The sequence below is a fragment of the Hetaerina americana genome, unplaced genomic scaffold (assembly GCF_022747635.1).
Source record: "Hetaerina americana unplaced genomic scaffold, ioHetAmer1.1.p SCAF_1, whole genome shotgun sequence".
NCBI classification, from domain to species: Eukaryota; Metazoa; Arthropoda; class Insecta; order Odonata; family Calopterygidae; genus Hetaerina; species Hetaerina americana.
Window position 1 is genome coordinate 34,262,499 of NW_027286069.1, and position 23,100 is coordinate 34,285,598.

At 36.0% G+C, this 23,100-nt stretch overlaps 2 protein-coding genes and 1 long non-coding RNA gene across 4 annotated transcripts in view; 1 reads left to right on the forward strand and 2 right to left on the reverse strand.

Annotated features, from left to right (window-relative positions):
- Lasp (LIM and SH3 domain protein Lasp) overlaps nt 1-2,135 on the reverse strand; it is a 104,015-nt gene extending 101,880 nt beyond the window's left edge. The window contains exon 1 of one of the 2 annotated variants that reach the window (XM_071588050.1): nt 1,898-2,135. In XM_071588050.1, coding sequence (XP_071444151.1) covers nt 1,898-1,966 — 69 coding nt within the window. In that variant the 5' untranslated portion in view covers nt 1,967-2,135. The remainder of the gene's footprint in view (nt 1-1,897) is intronic. The other variant, XM_071588059.1, reaches the window with a different exon arrangement.
- Nucleotides 2,136-6,500: 4,365 nt separating this feature from the next.
- On the reverse strand, nt 6,501-13,132 carry RpL23 (ribosomal protein L23). The gene is made up of 5 exons (XM_071599512.1): nt 13,050-13,132; nt 12,741-12,824; nt 9,274-9,402; nt 6,719-6,832; nt 6,501-6,629 (listed from the first exon to the last, which is right to left on the reverse strand). The coding sequence occupies exons 1-5, from the start codon at nt 13,060-13,062 to the stop codon at nt 6,547-6,549; spliced, it is 423 nt and encodes a 140-aa protein (XP_071455613.1). The 5' UTR covers nt 13,063-13,132; the 3' UTR covers nt 6,501-6,546.
- A 39-nt stretch (nt 13,133-13,171) lies between these two features.
- Nucleotides 13,172-21,689, forward strand: LOC139700984 (uncharacterized). The gene is made up of 3 exons (XR_011703909.1): nt 13,172-13,669; nt 20,519-20,587; nt 21,475-21,689. It is a non-coding gene; the product is annotated as an uncharacterized lncRNA (long non-coding RNA).
- Nucleotides 21,690-23,100: the final 1,411 nt, after the last annotated feature.

Sequence of the window (23,100 nt, forward strand, 5' to 3'; positions counted from 1 at the left end):
GTGTAAGCTTAAGGAATTGTGAAAAGAAAACCTTGAGCCACGAAGAGCATGCATATAAAGATGTAGTTTAATGTTTTAACAAATAACTATATTCCGCATTCATTAACTTATGGCCAGAACATGCCATTATTGATAGAAAAACGTATCACCGAGGAGGGCAACTTAACGTTAATTATACCCCCCCCCCCAGAACGAGTGACCCCCCACTCGAGAATTAATTGTTACAGTTAGTTATGCATCTACATCTTAGCCAGAAAATCACCACTAGGTCATGTAGCAGGGAGGGTAGGGTTACCAGCCATTAGAGTAATTGCCGATTAATGATATTCGGGAAGTTCAACCTGATGTTTTTTTATTTCCCACAGCTGTGGTCTCGAATAGTTGAAGTTGAACATTTATAAAATAAAACACCAGTTAAGTGGTAAAATGATAAAAGCTGGATTTTTTGCTTTTAATACTAAATAGATGAAAGATAAGTTCATTTCCTAACATACGATATCCTCCATGGGAATCGTCGAGTGGAAAACGATGCGTTGGAGGAGCTACTCAGATCAGCGACCTTAAGCAGTAAAAAACAGAAATCAGGAGGCAGGTTAATGATGATGGAACATAAAAATGACAAATGCTAAATAGAAATAAAACTCAAGAAAAACTTAAGGAGCATGAAACCACAAAAATTTTAATCGCGAAATTTTACGAGCGGCTACGTAGACGCCGAGAAAGTGCTACATTGACCATAGGGCCAATGCAATTTTGGTAATTTTGTATCAAAATCTCCACAATAAACTACATTATTTTCATTCCAGACAAAAGAAGACATAAAAGTATTGAGAACAACAGAAGAGATTCCAGAGCAGCTTCCGAAAAGCCATGCATGAAAGAGCCTACTAATGCACAAAGCACCTTAACCAAACAATTTCAAATGTCAACCACTTAAACCGCCACGCTAATCGTTAATTTTGTTCAAAAATTTAAAACTGAAGCACTTTCATTCTACATGCTTCCATAAAAAGAAAAATATGGTTTTCATCACGAATTCAATTCGTCGTAAGGGGCGAGTTTTTATGCAATAACTACAGTAAATTTATTTTGCTATTTAGGAAGAAAACCCTGTCGAATGAGGAAAAACTTTGCTTCGTTGTTAATGCGAAGGAGAAAATTACTAGTGTCATACTCAAAACGTCATTTTCGAAAGCGGGAATTAAATGTCCGTACATTGTTTATATTTGATTACAAAAAGTTAAACCATCAGCAACTCCCGTAATGATAATGCGTTGATTAGTTCTACAAAAAGGACTATTTATATGAATCATGTACTTCATTTCAAAGTTCATAAATAATATTCAGAACAAAAAAATCAATTATCCCATTGTGAATTGAGTAATTTCCCACCCGCAGGGGGAAAACCGGTTACTGACAAACCAGGCTCTCGTCTATTGAGAAGAACGCAGTATTCATAGGTAAGCGAAGAAGAAAACTGCAAGTACTTCTGTAATAAATCGCAGCGAAAGGTAGAACCCTAACTCTCGCCGTATGCTTGAGCTAAATAAATTCCATCACAGAGCTCTAGCTTGTTAACCCCCCGGATATAAATATTGACACACCCTTGCTCATTTCAATGAATTTCACCCATGATCTCTTATAAACTTTTCCGCATTGTCACACTGATGATTTATTTTTCATCAAGCGGACTATGAAGTAATACAAAGTCAATACTTTTAGCGTATAATCTTTTAAACTCAACAAGTTTTTATATTCCGCCAAACAAACTACCTTCGGAAATAAGTCAGAAGATGACGTACAGTTCATGGTAACGAAAATTCATGAAAAGGCGGAAACAAACTAATTTAGAAATTCATCACAATAAATAAATTGAGACAGGAATAGAACTACTTACCTTATCCAAGCACTTCAACTCCTCGATGGGATACACCGTTTTCTCACACCTAGCACACTTTTTACTCATTGTGAACACTAAAAACTATACACTCAATTGACCTCCGTCCTTCACTAGTGTAAAAACAACACTAATTTGTCACAAATGGAACTCGTACTTCAACTCTACGTTCTTAATCCTTGACTGTAACCACTGAACGGAAGTTGCCCTACTGACCAAGCTTATGAGCAGAGACGATCTTCTACTGCTATGATCAACTTTCGAATTGTAGTCAAATCAGTTACTCTTGGAACATCGCCCTTAGTGGCTTTCGGTTATTGTGCCTTGGTTATTAATAAAAATATAATCAATTTATTTCACGTTATTAAATCCATGTAAAAAATTAAAAGAACTGAATATCACTTCATAAGAATATCCACGTCCGATTGCCGCTATTAAAATTTTTAAGTGCGTCGGAATTCCTTGTTTCCCTGCATACCGGCACTATGTTTGTCAGTTATTTTTATTCAATAATTCAGTAATATAATTAATGACTGGTTCATCCTGTTCGGAGAAATAAAAATTTCCCTTAATTACGTTAAGGAAAACAATACTGAAAATCGCTGTCTTCGGACCATTAACCAATCAGTAACTCCCCGTTTCAAGAGGCGGGCCAAAGAAACTAATGAAGAATTACTTTTTGGGATTATATTCCAGGTTGGTGTTTGGCACTCAATAAGAATTGGAAAGTGAAGATGGAAATGGTGATCCATTGTCGTGATCAAGCAATTCAACATTTTAGGCTCTTTTGAGACTCATGTAATCGCATAGTGAAAAACGATTTTTCTAACTCACTTGAAATCACGCAGTCGTTCTTTCTCTAGTTTGTAACATTAGAAACTTCGGAACAAGCAATTATAATAACGAACTGTAGAATTTTCATAAATTAATAGAAATTTAACCCCATCAGAACTTTGACATCATGATTTCTCTGGTACCAGTAATAATTATTGTTTGAAAAATTCTTTATGCCTTTACCTTCTCCGAGTGAAGAAAGTCCACATTTGATTAGAAATATTAATGCTCCACCTGACTGAGAAAATTTTAATTGAAATCTATTCATACAATAACTTGTCAAATATGGCAATTTTAATTTCATCTTAATCTATGGCTGTAAACTTGGAAACTATTGCACAAAATTACTCAATTTGCGTGTGACTTTTCTCAACAAAGTCCACAATCAAATTAAACTGAAAATTTTGTTGCCTGCAGGATGAAAATTAACATTCAAATATCCACACCAAAATCGGCAAGTCTTTTCGGATCTGATTTATCCAGATCACTTCCTATAGATAATAACACAAATATTTGTTCTTTCACAAATACCTTTCAATTTTTCACTCTCCACAAATAAGTCCAAATAGAGAATTTGAAAAGTATGCAATGTAATTATCTATTTTCATTAATAACAACATTGGATTGATAACATATTATGCAAAATTAAGGATGAAATCACTTTCACCACGTGCTTTGAAGTTTGTTTATCTTGAAGTGTTATGTGAAAGTGCACATTTTGACCAGAAATTCACAGCTTCAAGCAAAGATTGGAAGTGTCTAAACAATGGCAATAAAATGGTGATTCACGTGTTATGCGTCGGAATCATTCCATAAAAACATCAGCAATTTTACAATTAATAGATTCTTTAATACCAAACTAAACTAGTCGGTATTTAAGTATAAATGAAGTGATGAAACTACAAGTGTTTTCTCGGTTTCTGTCAAAGGTTATGGCATTAAATAAGCCTAACACTTATTGATAGTAATTAATGAAAAAGCACTACAATAAGAGATCTTGGTAATTTATAAATGAAGTAAAACTTTGTATCAGTCACAAGGTAAATACTAAATGAACTCCTAGATAAGTATTACTGGTCATTCCCTGCTTTTCTCCATGTGGCATAACCCATTGCCAAGTACATTCAGCCATCTCCCCGGAGTCTTTCGGACAACAGTAAAACTTCTGACCAGAAGACACCACCTCAGTGGCTGGAGAAATTGTAGTCAATGGCCAATGTAATGTAAAGGGAATCTCATAAACAGAGGTTCTAACCTCAAGACACCATGGGAACCTAAGAACATTATTTTGATACACTATTAAATTAAAACTAGATATTCACCAGCTTCAAAAATTAGGAACTTCTTAACATGTGTGTGTTTGACATCCTTAAAGTGCACATTAAAAAAATAATTTATTATGCCATTCTCATCTACAAGGTTTTTCAATTCTTCAACAACTACTGAAAAAATGGGCAGAACATGGATCAAATCAACTCAACATAGTTTTCAATTAAACAGACAAAATCAAATACTTTCTGAAAAATCCAATCATATAACTATTAATTAAATAAATGGTTATAGAATTTATTTATTTAGTAAAAATTGTGCACATACAGCAGGATTACCAATTTATAGTGACACGTAGAACAGCAACATGTAAGGACATAAACTTACAAACATCAACTAGACTATAATTAGCAGATTATTAGAAATAAATTTTCATAGAAATAACAAAAAAGAGTGAAAGAAAGGAACAAAACCGGGATGTGGGAGTGAAAGGAGAGATTGTGCTAGTTCTTTCGAGAGAGATGTGTCAGAGAAAGGTTTATAAATGTGTTGGCTGGGAGTGAGAGGGGGTTAGTGCTTTAAGGAAAGGAATTCAGTAAAGCGGGGAGACGGAAGAAAAGGGAACGTTTGGTGAGGGACAATCTGGAAGGTTGGTGGAATAAAGAGTGATCGTGGGTAACTCTGAAATTGATAAGGGAAATTAGTTCAGGACAGTCATTAATGGAGTTATGCATGAGTTTTAAATCGGATTTTAGACGTAGAGTGGAGATATTACAAATCGAGAGCAAGGAAAGAAGTGATTCAGTGGGCAAATCCCAAAGATTGGCGACTCTGTACTTGACAATTTTAATGAAAAAATTTGTTATCGTGTTAAGGGTATTAAGGTTAGATAGGGCAGACATGGACCATATAAGGGAGCAGTAGGTAATTAATGGTAAGATAATGGTTGAGAAATATGCGGTTAGAGATTGTACATCTTCTATTTCTGTGTAGCAGTAAAGTAGACCTAGAAGAGACATGGCTTTGCATTTAACTGCTTTGATATGATCAGAGAAATTTAGTTTGCGATCAGTTAATATACCTAGATCCTTGACAGATGCAACAGCATTCAGAGGAACTGAATTCATTGTATAGTTAAAGGTAAGAGGAGATATTTTTAGGGAGAAAACTAGAGTATTGCATTTATTTGAGTTTAAATTTAGCATCCATGTGCTGCACCATTCTGAAATTTTATTTAAAGCCTCCTGAATGTGGTAGCAATCAGTGGGGGAATTAATTTCCTTAAAAATTTTGCAGTCATCAGCATATAGTAACGTGTAGGCTAAGGTCGTCGGGACAAGGGAAGCTAAGTCATCAATGTACAGATTAAAAAGACATGGTCCAAGAATACTACCTTGAGGAACTCCAGATGTTACAGAGGACCAAGGAGATGAGGCGCCAGATAGTATTACTCGCTGATTTCTATTCGAAAGAAAGCTGGTCAGTAATTTGAGAAAGTTTCCATGAACGTTAAAACGCTGAGTTTATTAATGAGGAGGTTATGATTGAGGGAGTCGAAGGCTTTTAAGAAATCCAAGAAGATTGCATCTAATTGAGTCTTACTTGTTATCGCACTAACAGCGTGGTGTTGAAAAAGTGCTAAATTGGTCAAGCACGACCTGCCCGGAAGGAAACCATATTGGTTGCTAGACAGAAAAGGGGAAGTAAAATAATAAATTACAGAAATATTGCCAATTATTCAAAGACCATTGAGGCAAGATTAAGACTAAGTTCTCCAAACTGATCCCCAAATGTTACATTTGAACAATTACTAACATTTCCAGCCCTAATTGGAGAAAATCAAACAGCAGGAATAAAATCTCTTGGCTCACAGTCGAAAACACCAAAACACTGCCACCAGGGCTGGCATATTTAGGCACAGACTTAGAGAAATTCAACTTATCTCAGATTGTTACATACCATAGAAGAAAGTAATTTTGGCAATACCTTCTGTCGTAAAAATTTAATATTAGTTTTTATACCACTACCATCACACAAAGCATGTTTGCATTGTTTAATTGTAATATAAAAAAAAGTGAAACAGTAAATGAAGTACCACTCACTCTGAGACCATTGTATCCTTGGGTTTGGCTACCAACCAGTTAGATTTCTGGTGACAACACACCAGTCGTCAAGCTGAATTAACCTATTCATGTACCAACCAGATGACCTGAATTTAGCCCAACGCTGATATTACACTAACTATTGGGTTGATTGCCACAGCAGTGCGAGATAACTTAAATACCAGACTAAACAGTTAAGCTCCCTCAAAACATTTATCTTTTAATCAGCAATCAACTGATTAGTGGAACAAGAGAACTGCCAAGTACCAAAATGCCATGTTGTATGCACTCAAAGGCAATAATTTAATAAAAATATGAATAAAAATTTGCTCAGGAAATATCACTGGCATAAGTGGTAAATGTGAATGGGAAAAAAGACCACAATAAAAGTCACAAACTAAAACGAACTTTGGGAATAAATTTATTTGCCAAAATTATACATTTTTAAGCAATGCTGCTGGCGTTTGATGCAATCCTAGGCCAAAGATCCGCACACTCTTTTGCAACTGGTCCAGTAATGGCAGAACCTATAATGACAAAAACATGTTAATACGGAAAAAATGACAAACAGTATAATTTCAACATGAGGGTTTTATATACATCTTTCATGACTTGCCTTTCATTTCCCCTTTATTATTTACTATAACACCAGCATTGTCTTCAAAGTATATGAACACACCATCCTTCCTTCTAAATGGCTTACGCTGGCGAATGACCACAGCAGGCATAACTGAAAAAAAACATTATAATGAAAGCAAGCTACAGAGAGAATCAATAACTTGGATCATAGTGATGAATACACTAATACATTATGATTGCATCTCAAAGCAGGAGGAAAATATTTGCATGGCAAGAAGACACAGATGCAGGTGGACTGACACCTATACTTACAATAGGTGAAAAATTAACTGCCAGAAAAAACATAAAAATAAACTGGCAAAACAAAATGACACATCCCAAAAAACACCTCACATGAAACAACATATGCTGCATTTGACGCGTTGAACATTAAGTTTAGACAAGCACCAGAAACAAACAAAGAACCCACAGCTAATCTGTGAAAACAAGCAATGAACTTAAATAGCAATAACATTCAAGTCCAGATTTTATGGGATTATAAAAAATCATGAGTATTGCTGGGATGGAGAGAAAATAGTAATAAATATTTAGCATGGGCCAGTATCTGTCTCTACTACCTTTAATGTTGTAGGTTTCAGATACAAGCTTGGTATCATTCACCTTTATCCTAGCAAGCCTAAGGTTGTGAAAAGGGTGAACAGCAGGTAGGGAGATATGAGCTGAAATTATGTCTATGTTAAACGGAAAATTTGATATCTATTGCACAAATTCTTTTGCCTAATCACCTGGGCCTTCCTACTTGGCGGTTATTCATTCTATTCAAGGAACACATCAACTATGTCTAATGATGACTCCACACGAGGCCTGGTATATTATACACATTGTGAAATATCGCAATTCTAGAAAATTGGACAACACAGTGGTACACAACTCTTTTCCAAAAGTAACTAAAAATTTAAACACAGAACTAAAATAGCCTTTGTTCAATTTCAATGACAATGGGTATCAGCTGCACTACTAATAACCGATAAAACTAATCCTTTATTCTCTTAACATGCTACTTCTATCTAAATTTTTGATTAATAAGACATTAAGCTTTTGCTTGCTAAGCATCCCTCCATAACATTGTATGCCTCCGAAGCTCAAGTTTTTTTACTGGCAGCACAATGAAAAAAATTGATGTTTATATTTAAAACATCTTTTGAGCATTAGCCTTCAAAAACTTGATAAAAAACTAACACCTTTGATAAAGTTGCAGTTTTGTCATCAACACTAACTTCCACCACACACAGCCTAGTATTCAAGATTGTCCCAAATCTTAAACCTATCCAACCAACCATTTGATGCTGTGAAATCTTCAATTCATAAAGTTATGGGAACATGCAATACTTTTTCGCTTATATCATATATGGGTATATTTAACAATTCTAGGATAAAATTTACATTCCCAAGTAATTGAGGAAAACTTAACACATGGGAATCTGAGATACCTCACCCATTAAATGGTACAAAACATTAACCAACTGCAAAATTGTCTAAAGGAAATTATTTTTTGATTCAATTTGATGGGACCTGATAAAATTTACGTATATTTTAGAAAAGCATCATTTCCAATAACTTAAATAAGGGGTAACTATAGCTTATTTACCATTTCTATTATTACTTATTTACCCTAACTCCTTTCCTGATCTAAATTTATTTAGTATTTTCTGAGTAATTTATTTAGGATTTAAAATTGACGAGTGAAAATTTTCGAGAAGCCTCATTACGTATGTGATCATATATTTAGGAATCCTTTATGTTGCCCCAAACCATATGGTAACAAAGTGATTGTCTTATCTGAATGGGGTACATGAACATGCATTTTGTGCTGGCATGCATGATTCTAGTGCAACATACATGAAATCAAAATATCAAGTAAAATTGTTAAAAAAAAAATATTCATAATAATTTTTCCCCAGAAATATACAATTTCACATAAGAGATTGGGAAACTTTTTATGGCAAAAAGTGTGACCATATGAAAAATGGATATATTGCCTCATATCAAAGCATAGCCAACAAGTAGTTCCACCGTTATGGTTTTAACTGTACATACATATCGAATGGGATTACAGATGACATTTCAACTAAGTAAAACTAAGTCAACCTTAACACTGACGAGTAGCTGAGACAAACTGAGCTGAGAGACCCTGGAAAATGTGTTCACATTAACATTGAGAACACAATTTCTAGGGTCAGGAAACCTAAAAATTACACAAGAAAAATTATAATTGCGTATATTCTACACATCTTGCATACAATCACTTGTAATAATCCAATTTAAGTAATTTTCCCAAATCAAGAGTTCTTTGATTTGAAGCACCGTTCTTGTCCCAAAACGAGTAAGATAAATTTGACTTGAAATGCACTATGCCATGTCTGCTAATTTACCATGGGAATAATTTACAGTTCTAAATAACTTTTACTTGCTAATACTAAATCTCTACACCCAAATACTAAAATCAGGTTACTCCCACGAAAACTGGTGAGGAAGCAACACCTATTGATAAAAGATGCACTAACTTAAAATAGCCAAAATAAAGACACTAACCCTTCTTTCTGAGCTCTGGCTTTCCTTTTTTCACAGTAGCCACTATCATGTCACCGGAACCAGCAGCAGGCAGACGATTCAGTCTGCCTTTAACACCTTGAACTGCGATAACATAGAGGTTTTTCGCACCTATGAATGAAAAAAGAAACATTTGATTAACCCCATTTATTTAATACACAAATAACTCCCAACATCTTTAGTATTCATTGTCAAAAACAGTAATATAACTTCAAACAGCATGTCATATAACTGACTGGGCTTCATTTAATGAATTTAATTTTAGTTTGATAAAAACAGGGTTGCACAGATGCCTTATCCAGCAACTCCTGCAAACTTGCACAGTTCAGAAGGGCTATTCTGTAATTTGCATGATGCCTGATGCTATTCTTCGAACAGCACCCAAAAATAACATCGGTAGTTATTCCATAAATATGACGGTATTGGCAATGAGCAATGCCATTCCAGATACCACGAAAGAATTAGGGAAGAATGAAGTTAATACCTAATGCACGACAATCCAAATTGATGGAAGGTTGAAAAAAGATAAAAAAATTATTTTATGAATGCCATTGGTTAATATGATAGTTCTCTACAATTGACAAAATAGCAGGCATGGCTTATGTAGGTTTACCAAATAACAAGATAATTTTATTTCAATATTCACCGGTTCAATTTTTGGGTCATTACTCATTTTATGCTTAGCATTTTTATACAAAGGAGACTGTGGTAGATAATAGTCTATTATGAAATTGTGAAACAATACACCTTTGGTACTTTTTGGTTAAGTATTATCGTTGCCCCCTTCATCATATCTATTTGCCCTCGTTAGCACAAGCAATCACAGAAATTAGATTTCAATATGGAATTGCATAAAAGAGTAAAAACAACTTTTTAACAATTTAAAAAATGCATAATTCATTTCATCCAACATTCACTTCCTTTTCTATCCCTTTCCTCACTAGCGTAATTATATCCCCTATACCAAAGTCTTCATATTCTTTAAAAACTAAAAAAACAATAGACAAAAATCTTTGTCACACACTGCAATATGGTTTTCATTGATCCCTTAGGCTTAACTTTATAATTACCAACAACATGAGCTGTGTGATGATTAGGACAAATGACTATCACAAAGCAATGAATTTGTCAATGTTATTGCAGCGATGCCACTATGTCACCGACTCAGCAGCCTGACAATCATACAGCCTCCAGAAATGGCATTGGCAACTTTCACGAAATAGCTTCAGATGCAATTTCATGTAGCCAATGTCATAATGACATTCTTATGCAAATAGCATCAGCTGCCATCATTTAGAGTACCTAGAAATCAATATGGCATGACTCTACGCTCTAATGCCAGTGATGATTAGAGTTTGAACCCACTAGTTCATCATTCAAATGCTCGACACCCGAAGTAACAGATAAAATAAGAGCAATGAAACTTAGATGTTACCTTCAGTCACTAAGAAATCTATTTAACTGACAGGAGAACACTTTCACTGATTCAAACTATCTCCTTAATGTGCTGTAGGCAGGGTACATGAAATAGGGGAACTAAGTAACTGAGATGCACTAAAAAAACTCCTTCCCCTTACCACCACCAACCCCTCGAGATACGAGAAAAATGGCCACAATTCCTACAGAATCACAGCAGTGACCACAAATTCATTATATAAGTATTGGCCTTCCCATTTTACATAGCATGTTTTGCATAAAACCTACTAAATTTTCTTTCATCTTTAAGTGATGCTACACCCTGATTTCCCATGCTCGCAATTACATCTGTTTCTCATTCACGCATTAGTTTGCAAGATGCTGGCCTAGAGGCTCAAAGTTAGACGGGCCACTCATTAAAATTCCATGAGATGGTGTTCTTGTAGTGTCGCCATGTTACTTAAATTATGACCACACACTTGTTGATTGAACCTGTCAAAAATTGATTTAAGCCCTAGCTCTGTGGCCATATACTACTAACTGGGCCTCAGCAAAACCCATTTGTGTGAACTGGCAGTTCTTAAAATGAATGTGTTGTGGTGGGAGAATGGCAGTTCTCAAATGATATTGTGATGAACTGGCGGTTTGCAATGGCAAATTGAGGAATATTAAGCGAGGATAAAATTTGGCTTTTTCCAGAATAGAAACCACCAGTCACTCAAAAATTCTTTACTTGGCCTGTCTCAGCTGCAAAAATTAGCAGTAGGTATAACGCATTCAAAACTATTACAGGCCCGGTGAAACAGAGAATAATGTAGCGATGACATCAATCTCATGCCAAGAAAATTGATGGTTTTTCTTCAAAGTATTTCAAGAGTTGTTCCATAGTGTCTTTTATGACTTGACTTCATTAGGGAGGAATTACATTGAGTTATGCGTATTTGTACAAACTCCAAAGGATTTGACACAATATGGATTACTAACGGGCTATTACACCAAGGATTCACGGATACATGTAGGAATGTTGTTTCTCGTTATTTCCTAATGCCTAGTTGAATTCCATAATAACAATTAAAATAACTCGCAAATTGACAACGATAAGATAGTTATCGATTGAAGACATCAAAATCAAAAACTTTTGGCAAACACCAAGGTATTCACTTATAATTCGAATGGTTGAAATCTAAGTGGAAATACTTATCGCTATTGACACTCATACTTTGAAAAACGTAAATAATTTGTAAACCTTTGTAATATTTAACCCCAGAGCAAAACATATTTCATATTCACTACCATACATGTAATTAGAAAAATTTACGTTAGCTGGTATATTAGTTGGTTTCATGCTATTCAGTATCAATCATGCAAGTTTTATAAAACTTCACGACCTGTAATTACCATTCCACGAAAGAGTAAGATAAATATCAAGGTATTCCTGCAGATAGATTCAAAAAAATTTAGAATGAACTTTGTCAGAGAATTTTCGATTTGAACTTAGTCAATTCCACATTATTGCCCTAACCAAATATGTATCCACAAATCTTTCATTCCCCATGCCACTTCAACCAGTGTTCTTGAGCACTAAGAATATAGTGATAGAGATAAATAGAAGATAGAAGAACGCGTTTTTCGGGGCAGACCAAGTAACATGTACCCACGTGAACGGCATCCACGAATAAAAGGATAAGGCTATATTACCATAACACACCACTATTACATCAAAATTTATCGGTGTCAATCTTGAATCCGATTCAAACACTTGTCTCGACCAAATCAACATTCACTACTTAAAAAAGGACGACCTCGTACAAATTCACAATCTATATATTGCAATTAAAATAGCTGTCAAAACACCGTCCTCCAAAATTAGTTCACTGCATCTTGAAATTACTATGCGTCAAGAAAATTATTCAGCAATGCATACACCAGTAGTTCAAAACAAGGACCAGAGAATGTAAGTAAATACACCAACCAATTGATGTTCGTTTCACCCTGGAAAAAAACAGCAAATTACGAGTTTAAGTGAGAATTACCCGTGTTGTCTGCACAGTTGATAATAGCTCCGACAGGCAAACCCAAAGATATTCTGAACTTGGCTCCGGCGGAACCACCACGTCCTGAAAAATTAACACAGAGAGACTGTAAATATGATACCGAAGAAACGTGGGTCATCCATTGATATATTGTAGAATATTCAGCAGTACAGCGAGTATTACAAACTTTGAAGCAAATAAACAAATTAAAGTGAGTGTGCCAGTGAAAAATAAAATAATTATATCAATTAAATTGGAATTATATACACGGATACATATGGATACTAAAGATTATCATAAACCACGTACCTCTTTTCGACATCTTGGATTATGTGTGAAAGACAGAGGACAGTCGGATGTTTTCAAAGCGATGGAAGCGAACGAATCGCAAATAATGGACAGTGCTTAGAATGCTTAGGTCGCTTAAGCGAGGCGCTATCATAAAGTAAAACTGATTTAATCATTTGTCTTTCGAATTTGCAGTGATATATTTTTATATTATGTACTTTAAAAGGTAACATAATAAAATCTTGAGGCTAAAACGAAAATAATCATTCAAAAGTTCGGGCAATCAGCACCTGCATTGGATTATGGTGCCATCTATAAATTGTGATGTTATTGTGCCGCGCTTATTCGTTTGAGATATGAAACTAATGTCAGTCTTGACCTTCGTGGATATTTCACTACATAATTTTACAGGATATATGTGATCACTGCAATTATTAATTATTGCGTTTTAATGTTTTAAATAGTAGTATTTAGAAAATAAATGGATGTTAATGGTGAGATAGATACTGAAATTGTAGCGTTGGAAAATGAATTACATACCCTGCAGAAGTTGAAATCGGAGCTACTTAGGATGAGGGATATGCTGGCATATTTTCGGAGGGATTTAGATGGAATGGCTGTAAATCAGCAATTACTGGCAGGTAAATACTTAATATGCGGTTGATGATGGTTGAGCAATATGATCATTTTCATGGAATAAGATTAATATATACGCTTTAATGATCAGTTAAAAAATATTCACCAATTGTTATAATTATTTTCCATGCATTTTGTTGCCTACCTTTGCAGTGTCGTCACTTAATTTATTGATATGATTTATTTAAGTTTTACGCATTCAAAGAAAAAAATTGTGTTGAAAATGTTAAAGGGAACATTGAAAACATTCCCAATAATGAGAGAAGATATACGTCATAACTCAAATTCGACTGAATTTCCAATTGCCTAGCCTGACGCATAAATTTAGTCTGTAATACTTTTAATGTTGCCCAATTATAAGAGCTTTAAATCATATACATCAGTCTGCATTTGTATGAAATAGCCCATATGCCTTCCATTGTGTTTCTAGATGGAAGGGAGAAAAAACTGCAAAACGAGAATAAAAAATTTACAAGGGAGATTTAAGGGGACGAGCTAATCGGCATCTGCTCAATTTCTGCAAAGGCAATGGTACATAAGCTGTTGAGAGCATGTTCCACAAGGACATTTTAACCAACCATTTCAACGAACGTGTACAATTATGTTCATTTCATTCTTCCCAACAGTAACCCTTAATATATTAGTAAATACTGATTAAGAAGTTGTACTTAGAGCTCTTATTTAATGGGAGAGCCCATATTGAGTCATTTCCCAATCTAGGAGCATCTGAGGCATATCTTACATTAAAAAATGTATTTAGGAGAATGAAGGAACTCTCATCAACTGGTTGTCACATGGAAAATTTCAGCTTAAGGCACCTCTCAGGAGTTCCTGATGCTGGGAGATGACTATTGATATGTGCCTAAGTGAAACCTTGTTAACTCAATTTTGGGTCTTTATAATACTGTAGTATGCTTTGAAAGATCTAAAAAACAAAGGGCAATTTTAACACAATTTAAAAATTGTATAAAATATCTGTATTCCATAATTGATTGCCATTAAGTCTATCTTACTGAACTCACATAAAGTAAAGTTGATCTTAGAAAACTACCACTAAGAAAACACCAAATTTTCAATATTTGGCTACCCGAGTTTATCCCAAATATGAATTTATTTAGTGGTATCAGTTTATTTGAATCAATTTTACAACTCTATTCCAATAGATATACGACTCCTAATTGCCTTTTCCATGCCTAAAGTGAATACATTATTCAGTTAATGCCAACAATTATTTTAGTCATTTAATTGAATATGAAGCTTCAATCTCCACTCTGTATCACAAGGCCTAAATACTATGGCATTTGTCAAACATCCTTGATAACTAAATACAATGTGGTCTCTGCTATAGCCCTTCTATCAAACGATCAATATAACCAGAAAACATTGCTTTGTTATAACTTCCAATATTTGAATGATAGCTGGCCACATACATTTTTTTTGCTGCCCATTCATAACTGATTCACATGCTCCTTCCTCTGAAATATTAGCAATTGTTTGAAGTCTAGTTAGACTTCTCTAGCTAGACCTCTCAACAAAGATGTACTTATATTCAAGACTATTTAATTTCCCCAAAAATTTGCTGCAGTCTTCAAGAAGTAACAGAAGGAATATCTAAAAAGTATGGTAATATAAGGGATGAAAATTAAAGAATATCCACTTCTATATTCATGTTCAGAGATTCAATAATGTGTGTATATAGTGTGTATTAATATATTAAAAAATTTCAAGCTACACTTCCAGTGAAGTGAAACTTAAAACAGTAGAATATATATATATATATATATATATATATATATATATATATATATATATATATATATATATATATATATATATGTGTGTGTGTGTGTGTGTGGGTCGCGGTAGTCCAGTGGGTAGAGCGTTGGACTGCTGACCAGAAGGTCCCGGGTTCAATTCCCGGGCAAGGCACTCTGGGCACCTGCAGCTCCACCCAAGCTAAAGTGATTTTTCGAGTACCAGGTTCCAGGTCTTCCGGAAACCATAACCGGCACAGGGAAAGGAACTGGCCCCCCTACCCTGATGTGTGAATTTTCACACGCCATATAGGGCTTAGTACTGGGTGATCTCTACCATCACCTACTAAACTGACCTTCGGGTTGATTACTGTGTTTATGGTTTATATATATGTATGTGTGTGTGTATAATATGTGTATATATTAAACTTTTGTGAGAGTCTCAATGATGTGAATCGTCTTGATGCGAAACTCGTATGTGTGTGTGTATGTATGTATATTTATATATTAATAAGTAATTAACCGATTAATGTAGGTTTTGGGTGGACAATACTACCATATAAACATTTTGTGACAACTAATACACAATCCAGCAACCTACTCTACATCAAGTTCCTCTTCATCTCCGTTTTCATCCTTCCTCCCTTCATCTTGTCCAAAATCCCTGCCCTGTTCCTGCCCTTTCCTCGTGTGCCTAACATTCTCCCCTCTTTTACTGTCGTCAACATCTCGCTGCCAATCAATATGCCCTTCATCCATTTTTCCTGCCTCCTTAGGATTTCTACCAACAAAACCCTCTCCTCACCCAACATGCCTAGTACTTCTCATTTGTTTTACTTTCAGTGAATGTCACCTTCTGCATTCTTCTCTACACCCACAATTCAAAAGCATCTAATCTACTTCTATCATCCTGCTTCAGTGACCACATTTCCGTGCAAGACATAATTATACTCCATATCAAAGTTTTGATGAGTCTTTTCTTAATATGTTTACTCAACGTCCCTGTCATCAACTCCCTTCTGCATTTGAAAGCCTCTTTGCCTAGTGCAATTTTCTTCTTACATCCCTATTACTTTGACCATGTTGGTCTAAAAAACTTCCGAGATATGTAAATGGTTCTACCGGCTCTATTTTTTACCCTCCTATTTTAATATTTAGCTAAGCTTTTGTCTTTCTGGAAAATCGGATAACCTTGGTTCTATAAATATTGATTCTTATCTTATATCTATCGAGCTGAATTTCTAATTCTCTCAGCAATGCTTGCAACCCCTTGGCTGACTGATCAACTAGAGCTTGGTCATCAGCAAACTTAACTGATTTCATGGATTCCCGTACGCCTTTCATTCCAACCTACAGTTCTTCCCATTCCTCTTTAATCATTTCCTGCACTGGTGCCAATGGACCACCCGGCCTTACACCTCTTATTAACACTGCCCGTCTGGACTCTCCATTCCTCAATCGTACCGGAGCCGTCTGAGACATGTACAGGTTGCGGATTAGCCTCCTGCCCTTCCAATCAATTCCTATTTTGTGCAATATACTCATTAGTTTTCCCAATTCACTCTATCAAACACCTTTTCAAAATCTGCGAAACTGGCAAAGACGTCCTGATTGTATTATATATTCCTCCCAATTAGTGATGTCATTACTGCTATGGCATCGCGTGTGCCTCTCTTCTTCCTAAACCGAAACTGATCATCCCCAAGTAACTTATTGTCCTGTAGTCCTCATATGATGTAGCCTTTTTTTTCGGAATAGAAACTAACACAGACCACACAAAGTCTTCCGGCCAGATTCCTTTCTCATAGATACTATTAATCAGTCCATATAGCCTCTTCCAACCACATTTTCCTAAACCTTTTAGTAATTCTGCAGGAATGTTGTCTATCCCCACGGCCTTATTTGATTTCATTTCCCTTAGGCCCTTTCTATCTCATCATCAAGTATGCCTGGACCTAAGCTATCTTCCTGTATGTCATGTTCTCTTTCTATATCTTACCTTGTTGGCCTAAGTTCTTTACCATATAGTTCATCCATACATTCCTTCCATCTCTCTTGGATCTTTTTGGTTTCAACTAGTATCTTACAAGACTTATCTCTAACTGTTAACAAAGATCTTTCCTTCTTACTTCCCGATAGTGATTTAACTTTGCTGTATAGTGCACCAATGTCACCCTTCCTCGGCAAACTTTCCATATCCTCACACTGGGTCTCCCACCATGCTTCTTTTGCTTTATTTTTTGCCTGTCTCTATTTATTATTTAACTCTTTGTGCTGTTTTTTGCAAAGCTCTGTGTTTACCTTTTTCCATTTTCTTCTCTCCTCTATCTTTCTAATCATCTCACCCATGATCCATGGTTTCTTTGTCCTTTTTCCAGTTACAATTATCATAGTTTCATTGGTAGCTTTCGATGTCCCATTTTTGATGTATTCCCAATTTTCCTTGATAGTATTCTGCTCTTTACCCTCATCCATAATTTTCTCTACAGCCTGCTGATACTCCTCCCTTGTCAATCCATTTAATGCCTCTGTATTCTATTTCCTAACCCACCACCCCTGCCTCATCTTTTTGCAATGGACACTATTCTTCATAACAACTAAATTGTGGCCAGAGTCCGCATCTGCTCCCGGGAATCTGTGCAAATTGATCACACTGGTCCTAGATGTGCACCTAACCAGAATGTAATCTAACTGATACCTTTCTGAGTCACCCATCATTTTCCATGTATACCCAGCTTTTATGGTGTTTAAACCAAGTGTTGGTGATGAATAACCCGTCTTCTACAGAACTTAAGAACAACTCAATTGCTTTTTCCCCGCAGTCATTCCTTGAGGCTAAATAATAGTCCCCCACCTAATCACCATCTCTTCCTTTGCATAGCGAAGAATTCCAATCCCCCATCAGTATCAAATGTTTCCCTGCAGGAACACACGCAATAATGTCCTCTTAACTGATTGTATATCCTATCAACTTCTTCATCATGGTTGCTCGGTGGCATGTATACCTGAAAAATGACCAATTTCATCGGTTCTGCTTTTATCCGTACTATTAATATTCTATTCATTGCTTGTTTTATATTTATTACGCTTCTTCGTACCTCTTTATTCAATTTTATGGCAATCCCTCGTTGGCTCTTGTCCACTCTGCTGTATATTTCTCTATAACTATCACTCCAATAATCCCCGCTAGCCTTCCGTCTCACCTCACATAGATCTAAAATATCTCTGTTTCCTTTTTCCATCTCTCTCTTTATATTCTCCAATTTTTCTGTCCTCAGCATTGTCCTAACATTCTAAGATCCTATTCAAACTAATTCTGTCTTCATCTTCTGTCCTGCTGATGTCAGTTTTACTCCGCAAGGGTTTCGTGAGGTGATGACCGTAGAAGCCTTGCTTCTCCTGCTGCCAGGCATGACACATGGTTGATTGACCAAGTCCCGTAGTTGTCAGGACTCAAATTCTCTGTATTGTCCATCATTTCAATCTTGGGAATGATAGTTGAGGTGATTTCCCGCTGCCATCCTCAATATTGTTTTTAACATGGCACCATCACTCAATGGCCATCCAACTGGGGTCAGATGCCTTTGCAACCACCTCATTGAGGAACAGATGCTGCGCGAAATGCCTTTCGTATGGCCCCTAACCTTCGACATATCTGAAATGGGTGACCCTATCAGGAGCAATTATCATTGCTCCCGCCGGCACAGCTCTTGGGGTCATCGGAACTTGCAAGCACTTCCACTTAATCAAGGTTGTAGTCCATGGGAGGGGTGTGTATATATATATATATATATATATATATATATAAAAACACGCCGTAATCAAACTGAAGGTCGGTTTGGTAGGTAATGGTAGAGTTCACCCAGTACTAAGCCCAACGGTGTGTGAAATTCACACATCAGTGCAGGCAGCCAGTTCCTTTCCCTGTGCTTGTTTTGGTTTCCCAGGAAGATCCGGTACATGAAAATCACATAGCTTGTGTGGAGCTGCAGGTGAATAGAGAGGCTTGCCTGGGATCCGAGCCCTCCAGTCAGTAGTCCAACGCTCTACCCCTGGATTACTATGACCCACCATATGTATGTGTATAATTACATATATACGCATATACATATAAAAGGAGACAAACACAGTAGTGGTGGGGAAGATGGAATCGAGCAGATCACAAGTGCAAAAATATTTCCTTGATTGGGACCTTAACCCCAGATGAACCACAGATCACAGAACCACAGATCTTTCGACTTACTGGGCAATGCTCTAACCACTTGAGCCATCATGGCATACCCTATCCCATGGACTGCAACCTTGATGTGGTGGAAGGGCTTGTGCATTCCGATGACCCCTAGAGCTGTGCTGGCAGGAGTAATGATAATTGCTCCAGGTAGGGTTACCCATGCCAGATAAGTCGAAGGCTAGAAGCTAGATAAAAGGTAGTCCACACAGTGGCTGTTCCTCAGTGACATATTTCCTTGATTGGGACCTTAACCCCAGATGAACCACAGATCACAGAACCACAGATCTTTCGACTTACTGGGCAATGCTCTAACCACTTGAGCCATCATGGCATACCCTATCCCATGGACTGCAACCTTGATGTGGTGGAAGGGCTTGTGCATTCCGATGACCCCTAGAGCTGTGCTGGCAGGAGTAATGATAATTGCTCCAGGTAGGGTTACCCATGCCAGATAAGTCGAAGGCTAGAAGCTAGATAAAAGGTAGTCCACACAGTGGCTGTTCCTCAGTGACTTGACTGTAAAGGCATCTGACCCTAGTGGAGCAGCCATTAAGTGATGGTGTCACGTTAAAAACAATATTGAGGAAGGCTATCGGAAACTGCTGGCCATCCGGACTCCTTGTTCCCTGCTCATACATTAGCAGTCTAAGACATTTCTAGCTTTTCTTCTGGTATTTCTTTTTTCATTAATTTTATTTTTCCTCCTTGGTAAATTGTTAATAAAACTTGTTTTCTTGTATGCAAACTTCTTCGTATAAAATATCACATTCCCTTTTAGATAATGGTTATTTGTAAGTGGAACTTGTATCTCATTTTCATTGGCTGAAAAAGTTCTCTGATATTGTATTCATTCTTTACTTGTATTGCAGATGTTAACTCAACATGGGCTGAACTAGCATCATTGGCTTCAGGAATATCAAAGAAAATAAATAAATAAAGTAAATAATACAATTTTTATTATGCATGATATTTAATAATTATATACTGTATCATAAAATGTTATTATAATGTGTTTTTTAATAAATTTCACATTTAATATTGTGTTTATGGTTGAATGTTTCTGCCATTTTAATGGTAGTATAAGTGTCCTGTTGTCAAATTATTTCTCTTACATTTATTCATTATTTTAACAGGATAACCAGATGAAATTATTACTTGCTCAGTATTTTTCACTTTTATAATGCATTTATATTTTCATTTTGGACTCATTTTTTTATCATGCCCTCATGTTTTCTATCACTTGTCTTTTTCTGCACTTAATGCAATCCGCAAAGTGGCCAAGTGTTAATTTCAATCATATGCCCCCATTTTTATCTCTCTTCTGATGATCTTTTTTCACTGAGAAATGCAGCCATAATTTCCTCCTCCCAATTTTCATTCCACTTGTCAATTGTTTCCTCTTTTTAAACCTTATTTGAGCGACAAATGTAGTGTGGATTGGAACTGCTTTGTAGATGTCGCAAATTCAATAACTATTATCACCTAGGAATAAAATTTCAGTATGGCTCTTCTCTTCCCACTCCCCCCTCTCTGCCCACCCCTCCCTCTCTGCCCACTCCTCCCTCTCAGCCCTCCCCCCTCTTCCCTTTCCCTGTGTGGCCATCTCCCTTCCCATACAGCAATAGTCAGTCATGTTTAGAATATGACCTTAATAAAAGCTAATCTAAAATCTCAAAATGTAAAGCATGAGTTCTTTGGAGACTTGACATTTGTAATTGGTGTAACCATTGTAATGATGTTTATTTATGTTGCTATTATTTGTTCAGAAGGACATGACCTCAAAGGAAATTGGATTAAACTATTGAATTTATTTTTTTGCTTTCAGCTGTATCAGTATGCATGTGATGGAAAACAGTTCACCAATGACAGCTCTCCAGCGTGCTTTGTTTGGCCATAACATTATTTCCTTGGCCTGAGGACTTATTGTAATCCCTCTATATCTTATGCCTAAGTTATTACCTCCTGTGATGCAATTTGCAAATGGATACAAAAGATTCCTTGTGTTCAACAATTGTGGACATTTTTTTATAATCCAAATGAAACAAGATTATATAAAATAAATTGTTTACTTAATTTTTTGTATTGATTCTATTTCATTTAATTTTGGCTTAATGTATGTATACTGTAAATCCCATTATATTTTGCCTTTGTTTGAGAAGTCTCACGGGTATTCTATTGGGCTAGGCCAATTGGAATTCAGATTGTTTCCAGACCAACCCAGTTGGTTTGGAAACAAATGCACGTGGTTGGAATTGATTATCCATGGAATCATCTGGCTATCTCAATGAGGGAGACATTTTTTACTAAAAATTAGTTAGGCTTATTTACTCCTTATAGTCATTGAATATATATAATATAGTAATGGAAGAAGGGACCATTTGGTCTCAATTTCGCCCAAATAAAGACTTCTATCTATCTATCTATAGTCGCTTCCCGTTAGTGGCAAGGTAATGCTTCAGGCGGAAAACCCAGTGGTTGAGGGGTTCGATTTACAGCTAGGTGGGTATTCCTCCACATAGGGCATGGGTGTTTCTAATTATCTTTAATGTAATGTTAGCAGATTAGATGGGAAATGGGCCTATATGGTCTCATACAGGCTTTAATAAATAAATACAGTGAATTATATCATTTTTCTATCTTAATATTTTCCGAAATACTGATTTTTAGCAAACAAAATATGCATAGATGGACTATTTCTGCCACATCTGTTTTTTTAATTGAAATACCCGTGTGAATATATAGATATAGAAAAATGGTTCATCTAAGTGTATATGCAATATGTGGAACCAAACTGGTTTCATTTATAGATTCCGGAAAAGTAGTCAATTGCATTTTTCTTTAGTTTATGTTGAATGATCCATTGTCCACTGATTAGGATGGATGAGCATGCATCATCCATTTATCATCATGGTTTACTTATATTTTTGGGCCTCAATCGCCCAGATGGGAGACAATACAAGAAGCATGAGTCTTAAGAAATAAGTCCTGATTGAATTCCATTAGAACCTTCAGTAGATGATGCCTTGTAATGGTTTAATCTATTAGCAGTTAATATAATGGACATAGTTTCGAGAAAAAGCGGTAGTAAACTACTCCTCCCATTAAATTTGGAAAACTATTTTCACATGCAGTAAAGTTTTGGGACTACTCTTTGTTCTGCACCCTACAAAAGCTCGAAATCCGACTTTTCCAGGAACCAATCTAATGATAAGTATATTGCAATTTCATAAAGTTTGAAATATATCCTAAACTTATACAAGGGGTCTCAGCAGGTGCAATCATTCCTGCCAACATTTTCATTGATATTTGAATTTTATTTATGCATGTGCAACGACTATTTTATATAGGAAGCTGTACAGGTAGGACTAAGGTATGTGTTTGTCGCAATTCTCAACTGACCCTTTTGACTACACCCTCATCAAAGGGCTTGGAATGTATATGCCAGGAACTT